The following is a 21,509-nucleotide window of genomic DNA, read 5'->3' as shown; positions in this document are numbered from 1 at the left end:
ACACAGTGCTGCCCTGTCTCATGGTTTATTACACAGCGCTGTCGTCTTTCATGGTTTATTACACAGACACAGCGCTGTCCTCTCTCATGGTTTATTACACAGACACAGCGCTGTCCTCTCTCATGGTTTATTACACAGCGCTGTCCTCGCATGGTTTATTACACAGACACAGCGCTGTCCTCTCATGGTTTATTACACAGACACAGGGCTGTCCTCTCATGGTTTATTACACAGCGCTGTCCTCTCTCATGGTTTATTACACAGACACAGAGCTGTCCTCTGTCATGGTTTATTACACAGCGCTGTCCTCTCATAGTTTATTACACAGACACAGCACTGTCCTCTCTCATGGTTTATTACACAGGCACAGCACTGTCCTCTCTCATGGTTTATTACAGACACAGCGCTGTCCTCTCTCATGGTTCATTACACAGACACAGCGCGGTCCTCTCTCATGGTTTATTACACAGACACAGCGCTGTCCTCTCTCATGGTTTATTACACAGACACAGCACGGTCCTCTCTCATGGTTTATTACACAGCGCTGTCCTCTCATGGTTTATTACACAGCGCTGTCCTCTCATGGTTTATTACACAGACACAGCGCTGTCCTCTCTTATGGTTCAATACACAGACACAGCGCTGTCCTATCTCAAGGTTTATTACACAGACACAGCGCTGCCCTGTCTCATGGTTTATTACACAGCGCTGTCGTCTTTCATGGTTTATTACACAGACACAGCGCTGTCCTCTGTCATGGTTTATTACACAGACACAGCGCTGTCCTCTCTCATGGTTTATTACACAGACACAGCGCTGTCCTCTCTCATGGTTTATTACACAGACACAGCGCTGTCCTCTATCATGGTTTATTACACAGACACAGCGCGGTCCTCTCATGGTTTATTACACAGCGCTGTCCTCTCATGGTTTATTACACAGCGCTGTCCTCTCATGGTTTATTACACAGACACAGCGCTGTCCTCTCTTATGGTTCATTACACAGACACAGCGCTGTCCTATCTCAAGGTTTATTACACAGACACAGCGCTGCCCTGTCTCATGGTTTATTACACAGCGCTGTCGTCTTTCATGGTTTATTACACAGACACAGCGCTGTCCTCTCTCATGGTTTATTACACAGACACAGCGCTGTCCTCTCTCATGGTTTATTACACAGCGCTGTCCTCGCATGGTTTATTACACAGACACAGCGCTGTCCTCTCATGGTTTATTACACAGACACAGCGCTGTCCTCTCATGGTTTATTACACAGCGCTGTCCTCTCATGGTTTATTACACAGACACAGCGTTGTCCTCTCTTATGGTTCATTACACAGACACAGCGCTGTCCTCTCTCAAGGTTTATTACACAGACACAGCTCTGCCCTCTCTCATAGTTTATTACACAGCGCTGTCCTCTTTCATGGTTTATTACACAGACACAGCGCTGTCCTCTCATGGTTTATTACACAGACAAAGCGCTGTCCTCTCTCATGGTTTATTACACAGCGCTGTCCTCTCTCATGGTTTATTATACAGACACAGCGCTGTCCTCTCATGGTTTATTACACAGACACAGCGCTGTCCTCTCTCATGGTTTATTACACAGCGCCGTCCCCTCTCATGGTTTATTACACAGACACAGTGCTGTCCTCTCTCATGGTTTATTACACAGACACAGCGCTGTCCTCTCTCATGGTTTATTACACAGCGCTGTCCTCTCATGGTTTATTACACAGACACAGCGCTGTCCTCTCTCATGTTTTATTACACAGACACAGCGCTGTCGTCTCTCATGGTTTATTACACAGCGCTGTCCTCTCTCATGGTTTATTAGAAAGACACAGCGCTGTCCTCTCATGGTTTATTACACAGACACAGCGCTGTCCTCTCTCATGGTTTATTACACAGACACAGCGCTGCCCTCTCTCATGGTTTATTACACAGCGCTGTCCGCTTTCATGGTTTATTACACAGACACAGGGCTGTCCTCTCTCATGGTTTATTACACAGACACAGCGCTGTCCTCTCTCAAGGTTTATGACACAGAGCTGTCCTCTCATGGTTTATTATACAGACACAGAGCTGTCCTCTCTCATGGTTTATTACACAGCGCTGTCCTCTCTCATGGTTTATTACACAGCGCTGTCCTCTCTCATGGTTTATTACACAGCGCTGTCCTCTTTCATGGTTTATTACACAGACACAGCGCTGTCCTCATGCTTTATTACACAGACACAGCTCTGTCCTCTCTCATGGTTTATTACAGATGCAGCGCTGTCCTCTCTCATGGTTTATTACACAGCGCTGTCCTCTCTCATGGTTTATTACACAGACACAGCGCTGTCCTCTCTCATGGTTCATTACACAGACACAGCGCTGTCCTCTCTCATGCTTTATTACACAGACACAGCGCTGTCCTCTCTCATGGTTTATTACACAGACACACCGCTGTCCTCTCTCGTGGTTTATTACACAGCGCTGTCCTCTTTCATGGTTTATTACACAGACACAGCGCTGTTCTCTCATGGTTTATTACACTGACACAGCGCTGTCCTCTCTCATGATTTATTTCACAGACACAGCGCTGTCCTCTCTCATGGTTTATTATAGACGCAGCGCTGTCCTCCCTCATGGTTTATTACACAGACACAGCATTGTCCTCTCTCATGGTTTATTACACAGACACAGCTCTGTCCTCTCTCATGGTTTATTACACAGACACAGCGCTGTCCTCTCTCATGGTTTATTACACAGACACAGCACTCTCCCCTGTCATGGTTTATTACAGACGCAGCGCTGTCCTCTCTCATGGTTTATTACAGACGCAGCGCTGTACCCTCTCATGGTTTATTACACAGACACAGCGCTGTCCTGTCTCATGGTTTATTACACAGACACAGCGCTGTCCTCTCTCATGGTTCATTACACAGACACAGCGCTGTCCTCTCTCATGGTTTATTACACAGCGCTGTCCTCTCATGGTTTATTACACAGTGCTGTCCTCTCATGGTTTATTACACAGACACAGCGCTGTCCTCTCTTATGGTTCATTACACAGACACAGCGCTGTCCTCTCTCAAGGTTTATTACACAGACACAGCGCTGTCCTCTTTCATGGTTTATTACACAGACACAGCGCTGTCCTCTCTCATGGTTTATTACACAGACACAGAGCTGTCCTCTCATGGTTCATTACACAGACACAGCGCTGTCCTCTCTCAAGGTTTATTACACAGACACAGCGCTGTCCTCTCTCATGGTTTATTACACAGCGCTGTCCTCTCTCATGGTTTATTATACAGACACAGCGCTGTCCTCTCTCATGGTTTATTACACAGCGCTGTCCTCTCTCATGGTTTATTACACAGCGCTGTCCTCTCTCATGGTTTATTACACAGACACAGCGCTGTCCTCTCTCATGGTTTATTACACAGCACTGTCCTCTTTCATGGTTTATTACACAGACACAGCGCTGTCCTCTCTCATGGTTTATTACACAGACAAAGCGCTGTCCTCTCTCATGGTTTATTACACAGCGCTGTCCTCTCTCATGGTTTATTATACAGAAACAGCGCTGTCCTCTCATGGTTTATTACACAGACACAGCGCTGTCCTCTCTCATGGTTTATTACACAGCGCCGTCCCCTCTCATGGTTTATTACACAGACACAGTGCTGTCCTCTCTCATGGTTTATTACACAGACACAGCGCTGTCCTCTCTCATGGTTTATTACACAGCGCTGTCCTCTCATGGTTTATTACACAGACACGCGCTGTCCTCTCTCATGTTTTATTACACAGACACAGCGCTGTCGTCTCTCATGGTTTATTACACAGCGCTGTCCTCTCTCATGGTTTATTAGAAAGACACAGCGCTGTCCTCTCATGGTTTATTACACAGACACAGCGCTGTCCTCTCTCATGGTTTATTACACAGACACAGCGCTGCCCTCTCTCATGGTTTATTACACAGCGCTGTCCTCTTTCATGGTTTATTACACAGACACAGGGCTGTCCTCTCTCATGGTTTATTACACAGACACAGCGCTGTCCTCTCTCAAGGTTTATGACACAGAGCTGTCCTCTCATGGTTTATTATACAGACACAGAGCTGTCCTCTCTCATGGTTTATTACACAGCGCTGTCCTCTCTCATGGTTTATTACACAGCGCTGTCCTCTCTCATGGTTTATTACACAGCGCTGTCCTCTTTCATGGTTTATTACACAGACACAGCGCTGTCCTCATGCTTTATTACACAGACACAGCTCTGTCCTCTCTCATGGTTTATTACAGATGCAGCGCTGTCCTCTCTCATGGTTTATTACACAGCGCTGTCCTCTCTCATGGTTTATTACACAGACACAGCGCTGTCCTCTCTCATGGTTCATTACACAGACACAGCGCTGTCCTCTCTCATGGTTTATTACACAGACACAGCGCTGTCCTCTCTCATGGTTTATTACACAGACACACCGCTGTCCTCTCTCGTGGTTTATTACACAGCGCTGTCCTCTTTCATGGTTTATTACACAGACACAGCGCTGTCCTCTCATGGTTTATTACACTGACACAGCGCTGTCCTCTCTCATGATTTATTTCACAGACACAGCGCTATCCTCTCTCATGGTTTATTATAGACGCAGCGCTGTCCTCCCTCATGGTTTATTACACAGACACAGCATTGTCCTCTCTCATGGTTTATTACACAGACACAGCTCTGTCCTCTCTCATGGTTTATTACACAGACACAGCGCTGTCCTCTCTCATGGTTTATTACACAGACACAGCACTGTCCCCTGTCATGGTTTATTACAGACGCAGCGCTGTCCTCTCTCATGGTTTATTACAGACGCAGCGCTGTCCCCTCTCATGGTTTATTACACAGACACAGCGCTGTCCTCTCTCATGGTTCATTACACAGACACAGCGCTGTCCTCTCTCATGGTTTATTACACAGCGCTGTCCTCTCATGGTTTATTACACAGCGCTGTCCTCTCATGGTTTATTACACAGACACAGCGCTGTCCTGTCTTATGGTTCATTACACAGACACAGCGCTGTCCTCTCTCAAGGTTTATTACACAGACACAGCGCTGTCCTCTCTCATGGTTTATTACACAGACACAGAGCTGTCCTCTCATGGTTCATTACACAGACACAGCGCTGTCCTCTCTCAAGGTTTATTACACAGACACAGCGCTGTCCTCTCTCATGGTTTATTACACAGCGCTGTCCTCTCTCATGGTTTATTATACAGACACAGCGCTGTCCTCTCTCATGGTTTATTACACAGCGCTGTCCTCTCTCATGGTTTATTACACAGACACAGCGCTGTCCTCTCTCATGGTTTATTACACAGCACTGTCCTCTTTCATGGTTTATTACACAGACACAGCGCTGTCCTCTCTCATGGTTTATTACACAGACACAGCACTGTCCCCTCTCATGGTTTATTACACAGCACTGTCCTCTTTCATGGTTTATTATACAGACAAAGTGCTGTCCTCTCTCATGGTTTATTACACAGACACAGCGCTGTCCTCTCTCAAGGTTTATGACACAGAGCTGTCCTCTCATGGTTTATTATACAGACACAGAGCTGTCCTCTCTCATGGTTTATTACACAGCGCTGTCCTCTCTCATGGTTTATTACACAGCGCTGTCCTCTCTCATGGTTTATTACACAGCGCTGTCCTCTTTCATGGTTTATTACACAGACACAGCGCTGTCCTCATGCTTTATTACACAGACACAGCTCTGTCCTCTCTCATGGTTTATTACAGATGCAGCGCTGTCCTCTCTCATGGTTTATTACACAGCGCTGTCCTCTCTCATGGTTTATTACACAGACACAGCGCTGTCCTCTCTCATGGTTCATTACACAGACACAGCGCTGTCATCTCTCATGGTTTATTACACAGACACAGCGCTGTCCTCTCTCATGGTTTATTACACAGACACACCGCTGTCCTCTCTCGTGGTTTATTACACAGCGCTGTCCTCTTTCATGGTTTATTACACAGACACAGCGCTGTCCTCTCATGGTTTATTACACTGACACAGCGCTGTCCTCTCTCATGATTTATTTCACAGACACAGCGCTGTCCTCTCTCATGGTTTATTATAGACGCAGCGCTGTCCTCCCTCATGGTTTATTACACAGACACAGCATTGTCCTCTCTCATGGTTTATTACACAGACACAGCTCTGTCCTCTCTCATGGTTTATTACACAGACACAGCGCTGTCCTCTCTCATGGTTTATTACACAGACACAGCACTGTCCCCTGTCATGGTTTATTACAGACGCAGCGCTGTCCTCTCTCATGGTTTATTACAGACGCAGCGCTGTCCTCTCTCATGGTTTATTACACAGACACAGCGCTGTCCTGTCTCATGGTTTATTACACAGACACAGCGCTGTCCTCTCTCATGGTTCATTACACAGACACAGCGCTGTCCTCTCTCATGGTTTATTACACAGCGCTGTCCTCTCATGGTTTATTACACAGCGCTGTCCTCTCATGGTTTATTACACAGACACAGCGCTGTCCTCTCTTATGGTTCATTACACAGACACAGCGCTGTCCTCTCTCAAGGTTTATTACACAGACACAGCGCTGTCCTCTTTCATGGTTTATTACACAGACACAGCGCTGTCTTCTCTCATGGTTTATTACACAGACACAGAGCTGTCCTCTCATGGTTCATTACACAGACACAGCGCAGTCCTCTCTCAAGGTTTATTACACAGACACAGCGCTGTCCTCTCTCATGGTTTATTACACAGCGCTGTCCTCTCTCATGGTTTATTATACAGACACAGCGCTGTCCTCTCTCATGGTTTATTACACAGCGCTGTCCTCTCTCATGGTTTATTACACAGCGCTGTCCTCTCTCATGGTTTATTACACAGACACAGCGCTGTCCTCTCTCATGGTTTATTACACAGCACTGTCCTCTTTCATGGTTTATTACACAGACACAGCGCTGTCCTCTCTCATGGTTTATTACACAGACACAGCACTGTCCCCTCTCATGGTTTATTACACAGCACTGTCCTCTTTCATGGTTTATTATACAGACAAAGTGCTGTCCTCTCTCATGGTTTATTACACAGACACAGCGCTGGCCTCTCTCATGGTTTATTACACAGCACTGTCCTCTTTCATGGTCTATTATACAGACACAGAGCTGTCCTCTCATGGTTTATTTCACAGACACAGCGCTGTCCTCTCTCATGGTTTATTACACAGCGCTGTCCTCTCTCATGGTTTATTACACAGCGCTGTCCTCTCTCATGGTTTATTACACAGACACAGCGCTGTCCTCTCTCATGGTTTATTACACAGACACAGCGCTGTCCTCTCTCATGGTTTATTACACAGCACTGTCCTCTCTCATGGTTTATTACACAGCGCTGTCCTCTCTCATGGTTTATTACAGACGCAGCGCTGTCTCCTCTCATGGTTTATTACAGACGTAGCGCTGTCCTCTCTCATGGTTTATTACACAGACACAGCTCTGTCCTCTCTCATGGTTTATTACACAGACACAGCTCTGTCCTCTCTCATGGTTTATTACACAGACACAGCTCTGTCCTATCTCATGGTTTATTACACAGACACAGCGCTGTCCTCTCTCATGGTTTATTACACAGACACAGCACTGTCCCCTCTCATGGCTTATTAAAGACGCAGCGCTGTCCTCTCTCATGGTTTATTACAGACGCAGCACTGTATCATCTCATGGTTTATTACACAGACACAGCGCTGTCCTCTCTCATGGTTTATTACACAGACACAGCTTTGTCCTCTCTCATGGTTTATTACACAGACACAGCGCTGTCCTCTCTCATGGTTCATTACACAGACACAGCGCTGTCCTCTCTCATGGTTCATTACACAGACACAGCGCTGTCCTCTCTCATGGTTTATTACACAGACACAGCGCTGTCCTATCTCATGGTTTATTACACAGACACACCGCTGTCCTCTCTCATGGTTTATTACACAGCGCTGTCCTCTCATGGTTTATTACACAGCGCTGTCCTCTCATGGTTTATTACACAGACACAGCGCTGTCCTCTCTTATGGTTCATTACACAGACACAGCGCTGTCCTCTCTCAAGGTTTATTACATAGACACAGCGCTGCCCTCTCTCATGGTTTATTACACAGCGCTGTCCTCTCTCATGGTTTATTACACAGACACAGCGCTGTCCTCTCTCATGGTTTATTACACAGACACAGCGCTGTCCTCTCTCATGGTTTATTACACAGACACAGCACTGTCCCCTCTCATGGCTTATTAAAGACGCAGCGCTGACCTCTCTCATGGTTTATAACAGACGCAGCGCTGTATCATCTCATGGTTTATTACACAGACACAGCGCTGTCCTCTCTCATGGTTTATTACACAGACACAGCGCTGTCCTCTCTCATGGTTTATTACACAGCGCTGTCCTCTCTCATGGTTTATTACACAGCGCTGTCCTCTCTCATGGTTTATTACACAGACACAGCGCTGTCCTCTCTCATGGTTTATTACACAGCACTGTCCTCTTTCATGGTTTATTACACAGACACAGCGCTGTCCTCATGGTTTATTACACAGACACAGCGCTGTCCTCTCTCATGGTTTATTACACAGACACAGCGCTGTCCTCTCTCATGGTTTATTACACAGACACAGCACTGTCCCCTCTCATGGCTTATTAAAGACGCAGCGCTGACCTCTCTCATGGTTTATTACAGACGCAGCGCTGTATTATTTCATGGTTTATTACACAGACACAGCGCTGTCCTCTCTCATGGTTTATTACACAGACACAGCGCTGTCCTCTCTCATGGTTTATTACACAGCGCTGTCCTCTCTCATGGTTTATTACACAGACACAGCGCTGTCCTCATGGTTTATTACACAGACACAGCGCTGTCCTCTCTCATGGTTTATTACACAGCACTGTCCTATTTCATGGTTTATTACACAGACACAGCACTGTCCTCTCTCATGGTTTATTACACAGACACAGCTCTGTCCTCTCTCATGGTTTATTACACAAGACACAGCTCTGTCCTCTCTCATGGTTTATTACACAGACACAGCGCTGTCCTCTCTCATGGTTTATTACACAGACACAGCACTGTCCCCTCTCATGGCTTATTAAAGACGCAGCGCTGTCCTCTTTCATGGTTTATTACAGACGCAGCGCTGTATCATCTCATGGTTTATTACATAGACACAGCGCTGTCCTCTCTCATGGTTTATTACACAGACACAGCTCTGTCCTCTCTCATGGTTTATTACACAGACACAGCGCTGTCCTCTCTCATGGTTTATTACACAGACACAGTGCTGTCCTCTCTCATGGTTCATTACACAGACACAGCGCTGTCCTCTCTCATGGTTTATTACACAGACACAGCGCTGTCCTATCTCATGGTTTGTTACACAGACACACCGCTGTCCTCTCTCATGGTTTATTACACAGCGCTGTCCTCTCATGGTTTATTACAAAGACACAGCGCTGTCCTCTCTTATGGTTCATTACACAGACACAGCGCTGTCCTCTCTCAAGGTTTATTACACAGACACAGCGCTGCCCTCTCTCATGGTTTATTACACAGCGCTGTCCTCTTTCATGGTTTATTACACAGACACAGCGCTGTCCTCTCTCATGGTTTATTACACAGTCACAGCGCTATCCTCTCTCATGGTTTATTACACAGCGCTGTCCTCTCTCATGGTTTATTACACAGACACAGCGCTGTCCTCTCTCATGGTTTATTACACAGCGCTGTCCTCTCTCATGGTTTATTACACTGACACAGCGCTGTCCTCTCTCATGGTTTATTACACAGACACAGCGCTGTCCTCTCTCATGGTTTATTACACAGCACTGTCCTCTTTCATGGTTTATTACACAGACACAGCGCTGTCCTCATGGTTTATTACACAGACACAGCGCTGTCCTCTCTCATGGTTTATTACACAGCACTGTCCTATTTCATGGTTTATTACACAGACACAGCACTGTCCTCTCTCATGGTTTATTACACAGACACAGCGCTGTCCTCTCTCATGGTTTATTACACAGACACAGCACTGTCCTCTTTCATGGTTTATTATACAGACAAAGTGCTGTCCTCTCTCATGGTTTATTACACAGACACAGCGCTGGCCTCTCTCATGGTTTATTACACAGCGCTGTCCTCTCTCATGGTTTATTACACAGCGCTGTCCTCTCTCATGGTTTATTACACAGACACAGCGCTGTCCTCTCTCATGGTTTATTACACAGCGCTGTCCTCTCTCATGGTTTATTACAGATGCAGCGCTGTCTACTCTCATGGTTAATTACAGACGTAGCGCTGTCCTCTCTCATGGTTTATTACACAGACACAGCTCTGTCCTCTCTCATGGTTTATTACACAGACACAGCTCTGTCCTCTCTCATGGTTTATTACACAGACACAGCGCTGTCCTCTCTCATGGTTTATTACACAGACACAGCACTGTCCCCTCTCATGGCTTATTAAAGACGCAGCGCTGTCCTCTCTCATGGTTTATTACAGACGCAGCGCTGTATCATCTCATGGTTTATTACACAGACACAGCACTGTCCTCTCTTATGGTTCATTACACAGACACAGCGCTGTCCTCTCTCAAGGTTTATTACACAGCGCTGTCCTCTCATGGTTTATTACACAGACACAGCGCTGTCCTCTCTCAAGGTTTATTACACAGACACAGCGCTGCCCTCTCTCATGGTTTATTACACAGCGCTGTCCTCTTTCATGGTTTATTACACAGACACAGCGCTGTCCTCTCTCATGGTTTATTACACAGACACAGCGCTGTCCTCTCTCATGATTTATTACACAGCGCTGTCCTCTCTCATGGTTTATTATACAGACACTGAGCTGTCCTCTCATGGTTTATTACACAGACACAGCGCTGTCCTCTCTCATGGTTTATTACACAGCGCTGTCCTCTCTCATGGTTTATTACACAGCGCTGTCCTCTCTCATGGTTTATTACACAGACACAGCGCTGTCCTCTCTCATGGTTTATTACACAGCACTGTCCTCTCTCATGGTTTATTACACAGACACAGCACTGTCCCCTCTCATGGTTTATTACAGATGCAGCGCTGTCCTCTCTCATGGTTTATTACAGACGCAGCACTGTCTCCTCTCATGGTTTATTACACAGACACAGCTCTGTCCTCTCTCATGGTTTATCACACAGACACAGCGCTGTCCTCTCTCATGGTTTATTACACAGACACAGCGCTGTCCTCTCTCATGGTTTATTACACAGACACAGCGCTGTCCTCTCTCATGGTTCATTACACAGACACAGCGCTGTCCTATCTCATGGTTTATTACACAGACACACCGCTGTCCTCTCTCATGGTTTATTACACAGCGCTGTCCTCTCATGGTTTATTACACAGCGCTGTCCTCTCATGGTTTATTACACAGACACAGCCCTGTCCTCTCTTATGGTTCATTACACAGACACAGCGCTGTCCTCTCTCAAGGTTTATTACACAGACACAGCGCTGCCCTCTCTCATGGTTTATTACACAGCACTGTCCTCTTTCATGGTTTATTACACAGACACAGCGCTGTCCTCTCTCATGGTTTATTACACAGACACAGCGCTGTCCTCTCTCATGGTTTATTACACAGCGCTGTCCTCTCTCATGGTTTATTATACAGACACAGAGCTGTCCTCTCATGGTTTATTACACAGACACAGCGCTGTCCTCTCTCATGGTTTATTACACAGCGCTGTCCTCTCTCATGGTTTATTACACAGCGCTGTCCTCTCTCATGGTTTATTACACAGACACAGCGCTGTCCTCATGGTTTATTACACAGACACAGCTCTGTCCTCTCTCATGGTTTATTACACAGACACAGCGCTGTCCTCTCTCATGGTTTATTACACAGACACAGCACTGTCCCCTCTCATGGTTTATTACAGATGCAGCGCTGTCCTCTCTCATGGTTTATTACAGACGCAGCGCTGTCTCCTCTCATGGTTTATTACACAGACACAGCTCTGTCCTCTCTCATGGTTTATCACACAGACACAGCGCTGTCCTCTCTCATGGTTTATTACACAGACACAGTGCTGTCCTCTCTCATGGTTTATTACACAGACACAGCGCTGTCCTATCTCATGGTTTATTACACAGACACACCGCTGTCCTCTCTCATGGTTTATTACACAGCGCTGTCCTCTCTCATGGTTTATTACACAGACACAGCGCTGTCCTCACTCATGGTTTATTACACAGACACAGCGCTGTCCTCTCTCATGGTTTATTACACAGACACAGCGCTGTCCTCTTGTGCTCATGGTTTATTACACAGACACAGCGCTGTCCTCTCTCATGGTTTATTACACAGACACAGCGCTGTCGTCTTGTGCTCATGGTTTATTACACAGACACAGCGCTGTCCTCTCGTGCTCATGGTTTATTAAGACACAGCACTGTCTTCTCTCATGGTTTATTACACAGACACAGCGCTGTCCTATCTCATGGTTTATTACACAGACACACCGCTGTCCTCTCTCATGGTTTATTACACAGCGCTGTCCTCTCTCATGGTTTATTACACAGACACAGCGCTGTCCTCTCTCATGGTTTATTACACAGACACAGCGCTGTCCTCTCATGGTTTATTACACAGCGCTGTCCTCTCATGGTTTATTACACAGACACAGCCCTGTCCTCTCTTATGGTTCATTACACAGACACAGCGCTGTCCTCTCTCAAGGTTTATTACACAGACACAGCGCTGTCCTCTCTCATGGTTTATTACACAGCGCTGTCCTCTCTTATGGTTTATTACACAGACACAGCGCTGTCCTCTCTCATGGTTTATTACACAGCGCTGTCCTCTCTCATGGTTTATTACACAGACACAGCACTGTCCCCTCTCATGGTTTATTACAGATGCAGCGCTGTCCTCTCTCATGGTTTATTACAGACGCAGCACTGTCTCCTCTCATGGTTTATTACACAGACACAGCTCTGTCCTCTCTCATGGTTTATCACACAGACACAGCGCTGTCCTCTCTCATGGTTTATTACACAGACACAGCGCTGTCCTCTCTCATGGTTTATTACACAGACACAGCGCTGTCCTCTCTCATGGTTCATTACACAGACACAGCGCTGTCCTATCTCATGGTTTATTACACAGACACACCGCTGTCCTCTCTCATGGTTTATTACCCAGCGCTGTCCTCTCATGGTTTATTACACAGCGCTGTCCTCTCATGGTTTATTACACAGACACAGCCCTGTCCTCTCTTATGGTTCATTACACAGACACAGCGCTGTCCTCTCTCAAGGTTTATTACACAGACACAGCGCTGCCCTCTCTCATGGTTTATTACACAGCACTGTCCTCTTTCATGGTTTATTACACAGACACAGCGCTGTCCTCTCTCATGGTTTATTACACAGACACAGCGCTGTCCTCTCTCATGGTTTATTACACAGCGCTGTCCTCTCTCATGGTTTATTATACAGACACAGAGCTGTCCTCTCATGGTTTATTACACAGACACAGCGCTGTCCTCTCTCATGGTTTATTACACAGCGCTGTCCTCTCTCATGGTTTATTACACAGCGCTGTCCTCTCTCATGGTTTATTACACAGACACAGCGCTGTCCTCTCTCATGGTTTATTACACAGACACACCGCTGTCCTCTCTCATGGTTTATTACACAGCGCTGTCCTCTCTCATGGTTTATTACACAGACACAGCGCTGTCCTCATGGTTTATTACACAGACACAGCTCTGTCCTCTCTCATGGTTTATTACACAGACACAGCGCTGTCCTCTCTCATGGTTTATTACACACACACAGCACTGTCCCCTCTCATGGTTTATTACAGATGCAGCGCTGTCCTCTCTCATGGTTTATTACAGACGCAGCGCTGTCTCCTCTCATGGTTTATTACACAGACACAGCTCTGTCCTCTCTCATGGTTTATCACACAGACACAGCGCTGTCCTCTCTCATGGTTTATTACACAGACACAGCGCTGTCCTCTCTCATGGTTTATTACACAGACACAGCGCTGTCCTCTCTCATGGTTCATTACACAGACACAGCGCTGTCCTCTCTCATGGTTTATTACACAGACACAGCGCTGTCCTATCTCATGGTTTATTACACAGACACACCGCTGTCCTCTCTCATGGTTTATTACACAGCTCTGTCCTCTCTCATGGTTTATTACACAGACACAGCGCTGTCCTCTCTCATGGTTTATTACACAGACACAGCGCTGTCCTCTCTCATGGTTTATTACACAGACACAGCGCTGTCCTCTTGTGCTCATGGTTTATTACACAGACACAGCGCTGTCCTCTCGTGCTCATGGTTTATTAAGACACAGCACTGTCTTCTCTCATGGTTTATTACACAGACACAGCGCTGTCCTCTCTCATAGTTTATTACAGACACAGCGCTGTCCTCTCGTGCTCCTACCTGTAGCCTTCTTCTTGTAGTAGATCAGTCCAGCGGCTGCAATGACCAGGCCCAGAACGATTCCAGAAGCTCCGATAATAATCTTGTTTCTCTTAGATTCAGGCATTGCTGGATCTGTAAATCAATGATCATACTAATGAAAGAGCTATATTGATGGAATGAAACTATTATTTGCACAATGCATCCCAGTAGTGTTTGCATGTACTGCACACACTATCATTTATTATTTCAGGTCCGTGTCTCCAGTGTCTGGGAATCATCGTCTGTGATTCTTTTTTTTATTTTTTAAACACAAATTTCAATGTCACAAATATTACCTGATCTACATATACAAAGTATTAGTCATGAGTGAACCATTTTTACAGAAATCTGAAAATGAAAACAATAATTAAATCAGACTATACATATATTCATAAAATGTAATAAATAACAGTGAAAAAAGTTAAATCATTTTGCATTCATGTTTAGTGTCTCAATTGTTTCAGTTGTATTAAATACATAATAATGTGGTTTCCACCTTTGCTCAGTGCAGTCATTTCTTGTTATCCCATTTATAATTCTTATATCTAGGGACCGGTGTTAGCAGAGGGCAGTTCCATACCTTGATTTAAGATATTTGATAGACTAGGGTCCAAATAATTTAAAAATTGTTGCCAACTCTCAGAAAAAAGTCTAGTTTATTGTGAAGCACACTTGTAAGCCTTTCTAATGGGAGAAACTTCAGAATAGTCTGATACCATAAGGTGAGTGATGGTGCTGTGTCTGATATCCATAATTGCAATACTGAATTTCTGGCTGCATATTATAATATTTGAATTAACATAACCCTATGATGTTCACTATCGGCTGCCAGAAGGCAGTGGAGTGGAGTAAGCCTTATTGGGTGTCCAAGTATTTTGTTAATTTCATCCTTAACATTATCCCAAAACTGACAGTAGGACATGGCCAAAACAGATGTACATAAGTGCCATCTTCTGTGTTGCATTTGGGGCATAATGAAGAGATCTTAGAATCCAACTTACTTGTAAAAGTGGAGTCCAATGCATTTTATGAAGAATTTTAAATTGAGTTTCTCTAACCCTATTAATAATCATAATCCATAAAGTGTTTCCTACTATTGACTCCCAGGTATCATCATATATTTCCAATGATAAGTCATAGTGCCAGCCCATCCTATTACCAATGGCATTATCCTTCCAGTTGGAATAAAAAGAACTATAAAATCAGACAGATACATTTTTGTGGTTTAGTTTTCAATAAGATTTCTTCCAAGAAAGTGCACTTGTTAAGATTACTTTGAATAAAATGTCTTACCTGTAGATATCTAAATAGATAAGAATTTGGCAAGTTCAGTTGTTTTTTAATAGTATCAAATGGAAGAATAATGTCTTTATCAAATAATGTAAACAATTGTATGAGACCTCTGCCACACCAATCCCCAAATTACTGGGTTTCGAAGGGACGGTAAAAAGTCTGGATTATTGCTATAGGGGTCAATGGAGAGAAGTGTTCTTTCATCTTGAAGAAGCTTTTGATCTTATACCATGTAAGTAATGTATTCCAAATAATAAAGTTGTTTAAGTTCTGGAATACTTTTCTTATAGTTAACAAATGGGATATATCTAAGTGCTACTGAGCCGCAGCGGTCAGACTCTAGATCTAACCAAGAGGAGTCAGGATCTTCCCTAATCCATTCATACAGACGTGCTCAAATTTGTTGGTACCCTTACAGCTCATTGAAATAATGCTTCATTCCTCCTGAAAAGTGATGAAATTAAAAGCTATTTTATCATGTATACTTGCATGCCTTTGGTATGTCATAGAATAAAGCAAAGAAGCTGTGAAAAGAGATGAATTATTGCTTATTCTACAAAGATATTCTAAAATGGTCTGGACACATTTGTTGGTACCCCTTAGAAAAGATAATAAATAATTGGATTATAGTGATATTTCAAACCAATTAGTTTCTTTAATTAGTATCACACATGTCTCCAATCTTGTAATCAGTCATTCAGCCTATTTAAATGGAGAAAAGTAGTCACTGTGCTGTTTGGGATCATTGTGTGCACCACACTGAACATGGACCAGAGAAAGCAAAGGAGAGAGTTGTCTGAGGAGATCAGAAAGAAAATAATAGACAAGCATGGTAAAGGTAAAGGCTACAAGACCATCTCCAAGCAGCTTGATGTTCCTGTGACAACAGTTGCAAATATTATTAAGAAGTCTAAGGTCCATGGAACTGTAGCCAACCTCCCTGGGCGCGGCCGCAAGAGGAAAATCAACCCCAGATTGAACAGAAGGATAGTGCGAATGGTAGAAAAAGAACCAAGGATAACTGCCAAAGAGATACAAGCTGAACTCCAAGGTGAAGGTACGTCAGTTTCTGATCGCACCATCCGTTGCTTTTTGAGCGAAAGTGGGCTCCATGGAAGAAGACCCAGGAGGACTCCACTTTTGAAAGAAAAACATAAAAAAGCCAGACTGGAATTTGCTAAAATGCATATTGACAGCCACAATCCTTCTGGGAGAATGTCCTTTGGACAGATGAGTCAAAACTGGAGCTTTTTGGCAAGTCACATCAGCTCTATGTTCACAGACGAAAAAATGAAGCTTTCAAAGAAAAGAACACCATACCTACAGTGAAACATGGAGGAGGCTCGGTTATGTTTTGGGGCTGCTTTGCTGCGCCTGGCACAGGGTGCCTTGAATCTGTGCAGGGCACAATGAAATCTCAAGACTATCAAGGCATTCTGGAGCGAAACGTACTGCCCAGTGTCAGAAAGCTCTGTCTCAGTCGCAGGCCATGGGTCCTCCAACATGATAAAAACCCAAAACACACAGCTAAAAGCACCCAAGAATGGATAAGAACAAAACATTGGACTATTCTGAAGTGGCCTTCTATGAGCCTGATCTGAATCCTATCGAACATCTATGGAAAGAGCTGAAACTTGCAGTCTGGAGAAGGCACCCATCAAACCTGAGACAGCTGGAGCAGTTTGCTCAGGAAGAGTGGGCCAAACTACCTGTTAACAGGTGCAGAAGTCTCATTGAGAGCTACAGAAAACGTTTGATTGCAGTGATTGCCTCTAAAAGTTGTGCAACAAAATATTAGGTTAGCGGTCCCATCATTTTTGTCCATTCCATTTTCATTTGTTTTATTATTTACAATATTATGTTGAATAAAAAATCAAAAGCAAAGTCTGATTTCTATTAAATATGGAATAAACAATGGTGGATGCCAATTACTTTTGTCAGTTTCATGTTATTTCAGAGAAAATTGTGCATTCTTCGTTTTGTGTGGAGGGGTACCAACATATTTGAGCACGTCTGTATATGTATCTGAGCAGTGCAGCCCAATAATAAAATCCAACATTAGGCACAGCTAAGCCTCCTTTACTAGTAGGGAGCTGAAGTTTTCTAATCTTCATTCTTATTTTTTTCCCATTCCATAAAAATCTGGTAAATATTCCATGCAAGTCATCAAAAAAATATTGCATTAGGAAGCATTTGCAATGGATATAACAGTCTTGGTAGAAAATTCATTTTTAAAATACTAATGTGGCCTAACCATGATACAGGTAAAGCACTCCACCTCTCCATGTCGCTCTTGATCTTGCTAACAGTAGAAAGATTTAATTTAGTTAAATTGTTAAAGTGAAGGTGAAACTTTAAATTCCCAGGAACATAAATTCCTTGTTAGACCAACAAAAGGGAAACTCAGCAGGTGGAGGAGACAATGCTAAATCTCCAAATGGCATAGCTTCAGATTTTGCGTAATTAACTTTATAACCCAACCCTATACCAGTCGTTTATGATCTCAATAAGAGCTGTTACAGAGGCCTCCTTTTTAGTTATGAATAGCAGGAAATCGTCTGCAAAAAGTGAGACAAAACCGAACCAGGTAACTACAGACTAAGAAGCCTGACTTCTGTTATATGTAAACTTATGGAAACTATAATAAGATTCAAAATGGAAAATTACCTATATGGTAACAGTATCCTGGGAGACAGTCAGCATGGTTTTAGGAAAGGGAGATCGTGTCTAACTAACCTGCTTGATTTTTTTGAGAATACAACATCGACAATGGATAATTGCAAAGCATACGACATGGTTTATTTAGATATCCAGAAAGCTTTTGACAAAGTTCCGCATAAAAGATTAATTCTCAAACTGAACGCAGTAGGGATTCAAGGAAATGCAGGCACATGGATTAGGGAGTGGTTAACATGTAGAAAACAGAAAGTACTAATTAGAAGAGAAACCTCAAAATGGAGCAAGGTAACCAGTGGTGTACCACAGGGATCAGTATTAGGTTCTCTGCTATTCCTAATCTACATTAATGATTTAGATTCTGGTATAGTAAGCAAACTTGTTAAATTTGCAGACGACACAAAAATAGGAGGAGTGGCAAACACTGTTGCAGCAGCAAAGGTCATTCAAAATGATCTAGACAGCATTCAGAACTGGGCAGACACATGGCAAATGACATTTAATAGAGAAAAGTGTAAAGTATTGCACACAGGCAATAAAGATGTGCATTATAAATATCATATGGGAGATACTGAAATTGAAGAAGGAATCTATGAAAAAGACCAAGGAGTTTATGTTGTCTCGGAAATGTCTTCATCTAGACAATGTGGGGAAGCTATAAAAAAGGCCAACAAGATGCTCGGATATATTGTGAGAAGTGTTGAATTTAAATCAAGGGAAGTAATGTTAAAACTTTACAATGCATTAGTAAGACCTCACCTAGAATATTGTGTTCAGTTCTGGTCACCTCGTTTCAAAAAGGATATTGCTGCTCCAGAAAGAGTGCAAAGAAGAGCAACCAGAATTATCCCGGGTTTAAAAGGCATGTCGTATGCAGACAGGCAAAAAGAATTGAATCTATTCAGTCTTGAACAAAGAAGACTACGCGGTGATCTGATTCAAACATTCAAAATCCTAAAAGGTATAGACAATGTCGACCCAGGGGACTTTTTTGACCTGAAAAAAGTAACAAGGACCAGGGGTCACAAATGGAGATTAGATAAAGGGGCATTCAGAACAGAAAATAGGAGGCACTTTTTTTACACAGAGAATTGTGAGGGTCTGGAACCAACTCCCCAGTAATGTTGTTGAAGCTGACACCCTGGGATCCTTCAAGAAGCTGCTTGATGAGATTCTGGGATCAATAAGCTACTAATAACCAAACGAGCAAGATGGGCTGAATGGCCTCCTCTCGTTTGTAAACTTTCTTATGTTCTTATGTCTGCATAAATGGACATTTTATGATCTTTTCTCTGTATCCCAGATATTAGTGGACGATTCCTTATGGCTTGTGCTAGTGGCTCAATGGCTATGGCAAACATAAGAGGGGAGACGGGGCAGCCCTGACGGGTGCCCCTTTGTAGTCTGAATGGTTAAGAAGTACAGGCATTAATCCGAACAGCAGCACTGGGAGAGGAGTACAATCGCTTAACTCAGTCAATAAATAAACGACCCATATGAAATCTCTCTAATATATTAAAGATAGCTCCATTCTACACTATCAAATGCCTTTTCAGCATCTAAAGATGTAATCAGCCGATTCAAGCCTTGTCTAGGAGAATATTGTATGATATTAAGCAGTCTGCGTATGTTATTAAAGGAATTCCTATTTCGAATAAAGCCAGTTTGATCTGGTTTACCAATGGTTAGTAGTATGATTGCAAGTCTGCGGGCAGGAATTTTTGCCAGGACGATAAGGTGCAGGGTCTTCTGGATCTTTATTTTTTTTAAAGAATTAATGATATGTTGTCCAAGCCCACTGAATTAGGAAGGCATTTTTTCTCTTCAAAATAATAATTATACAAGCGTACTAATAACGGTGTAAGTTTGTCCTTACATTTTTTATAACAGCTTCTAAAACTTCTTCAGAATCTATAGCTTTACCCAGCAGGTGTTGATTTGATTCTGAGACTTCGGGTAGGTTTAGCTTAGAGAAAAACATATTTAATTTAATTTGTCCCAGGTGCAGGTATTACTGGAAGAATACAGGGATTTGTAAAACTGAGTAAAAACATTATTAACACTAGAACCGCTATGCGGGTCAATTTGACCCATTTTGCATTTAAAATGTTAATTACTCTTCCGTTCTAAATCGTATGTGTATGTCCGTTTTTGACTTTTCCTAAATATATGAATTAAATATCCTGACGGCGTTTGATAGCCAGAATCGCAAAAATGATAGTTATAAACAGTTCTACCTAGAACCGCCATGTGCCATTACAATACATGTCTTTTTTTGATATAACGCAAGATATTCTATTATTTTTGTAAATGCAACAAACAAGACACGCCCCCTCCTCCTAGCACACGTGTTTTTTGTTATTTTTTATTTCAAGCCTTTCTTTGTTTGTAGACGGACTACGAGACAGAGATTGCTATGATTGTGGATTTGTCAAGATGCCAACTCAGTGAAAGCCTAGTTGCTTATTTTTCAATGTTCCTGGGAGACAACAATCCTTCGTTTTGTTCCACAAATGCAACTGGGACTATATCAAAAGGCAATATTTTATCTTGAAAGTAGTCATTTTGATTGGAATACTCAATTCTGGATGCAGGCTCAGTCAGCTGGCAGACGTGTACGCTCCTCCATAGAGTACAATGCAGCCGTCATACCGGAAGTAGTGTTATATTTTCTTTTTATGTAGTATTAGAAACAATGATTTCAGCTGTAGTTTTGTGTGTACATATACCCATTTACACCTGTACACGGGTATATGTACATACCCGTTTCTTTTGAAATGTGTATTTTATTATATTTTTCACTGTTTGTAGTCGTGCTGTATATGCGCTCATTTTAAAAATAAAGCCTGTTTAATTTTCCGTTTAAATACGGTGCAAATGTTAGATATGATGTTCATGAATAAAACTTTTTAGTTGTACCCGATAGTATGTCTTTCATTTTCATAACGAAGCAGTTTAAAAATGTATGGGTCAAAATGACCCACG

At 43.4% G+C, this 21,509-nt stretch overlaps 1 protein-coding gene across 5 annotated transcripts in view; it reads right to left on the bottom strand.

Moving 5' to 3' along the window:
- LOC117968203 (SLA class II histocompatibility antigen, DQ haplotype C beta chain-like) overlaps nucleotides 1–21,509 on the bottom strand; it is a 401,218-nt gene that overhangs the window by 336,363 nt on the left and 43,346 nt on the right. For all 5 annotated transcript variants that reach the window (XR_009310938.1, XM_059009106.1, XM_059009105.1 and 2 more), the window contains one exon: nucleotides 14,535–14,648. Coding sequence is in view for 4 of the 5 variants with exons in the window: in XM_059009106.1 (XP_058865089.1) it covers nucleotides 14,535–14,648 (114 nt within the window). In the remaining variant the exon portion in view is untranslated. The remainder of the gene's footprint in view (nucleotides 1–14,534; nucleotides 14,649–21,509) is intronic.

The sequence above is a fragment of the Acipenser ruthenus genome, chromosome 38, assembly GCF_902713425.1.
Source record: "Acipenser ruthenus chromosome 38, fAciRut3.2 maternal haplotype, whole genome shotgun sequence".
Taxonomy (NCBI): domain Eukaryota; kingdom Metazoa; phylum Chordata; class Actinopteri; order Acipenseriformes; family Acipenseridae; genus Acipenser; species Acipenser ruthenus.
The sequence above is the reverse complement of the archived record's forward strand: the minus strand, read 5'-3'. Positions and strand labels throughout refer to the sequence as shown.